This window comes from Octopus bimaculoides, chromosome 20, assembly GCF_001194135.2.
Source record: "Octopus bimaculoides isolate UCB-OBI-ISO-001 chromosome 20, ASM119413v2, whole genome shotgun sequence".
Lineage (NCBI taxonomy): Eukaryota > Metazoa > Mollusca > Cephalopoda > Octopoda > Octopodidae > Octopus > Octopus bimaculoides.
In genome coordinates, this window is record NC_069000.1 from 41,463,228 (window position 1) to 41,464,072 (window position 845).

General features: G+C 37.5%; 1 protein-coding gene across 1 annotated transcript in view; it reads right to left on the minus strand.

Annotated features, from left to right (window-relative positions):
- LOC106875578 (uncharacterized) overlaps positions 1 to 845 on the minus strand; it is a 9,402-nt gene that overhangs the window by 6,070 nt on the left and 2,487 nt on the right. The window contains exon 2 of the mRNA XM_014923787.2: positions 25 to 85. Within this exon, the coding sequence (XP_014779273.1) occupies positions 25 to 85 (61 nt within the window). The remainder of the gene's footprint in view (positions 1 to 24; positions 86 to 845) is intronic.

Below are 845 nucleotides of genomic sequence, written 5' to 3' on the forward strand. Positions count from 1 at the left end.
GTATGATATGAAATTAGTTCTTACTTGGAGGCGTTGGCTGCTGACAAGGTTTATCATCGGCAAATTTCTTGGAGACGAAGCGATTCTGTGAAAAAAATAGAAATAACGTCATACAAATAGAATTTCAGAAAAATTATCACCGTTTAGAACGTAAGTTCTCAAAGTGGGCGCTACCCCCCGCCCCCGTTGGGCGTTGAGAAGGTCCAGGTGGGCGCTGGTGCCTAATGGGGTGGGGTAGGTAGAGAAAAAGGAGGCGTTGGGAAGAAGGCAGTGGACTGGGGGGGGGCATGAATTTATTTTAATATTATTTATAGTATTCTTTTACTTGTTTCAGTCTTTTGACTGCGGCCATGCTGGAGCACCGCCTTTTTTTTATTGTATACAAATTATATAATATTATATTAAATATCAAATGATTCATAGTATATATAAATTAGTAAAATATAAAATATCTATTTACACATGAAAATAGAGGTGGGGCGTTTTCCAGATCAGCGAGTTTGACACTGAAAAAACTTATAGTATTTTGAGAGTAGAATTAGTTTTCATCACTAGCTGGTGATTAACACAGGCTGAGGACGGTTAAGCACCCAGAAACTCGAGTCCGTGTGTATCACGTAAGGCTAGTGATAGGAGCGATGACCTCCCCTCGCAAATACTAATAGGATGCAGAATGGAAGACATGTCTTCCTGGGGCTATAAACGTCAATAGCACTGTCCTGTATATGACGCCACACTTGGTTGGCAATCAGATGTTATTTCTATATACATACATATATATGTATTTATTTATGTGTTTGTGTATGTGTGTATATATATATATATATATATATATATATATATAT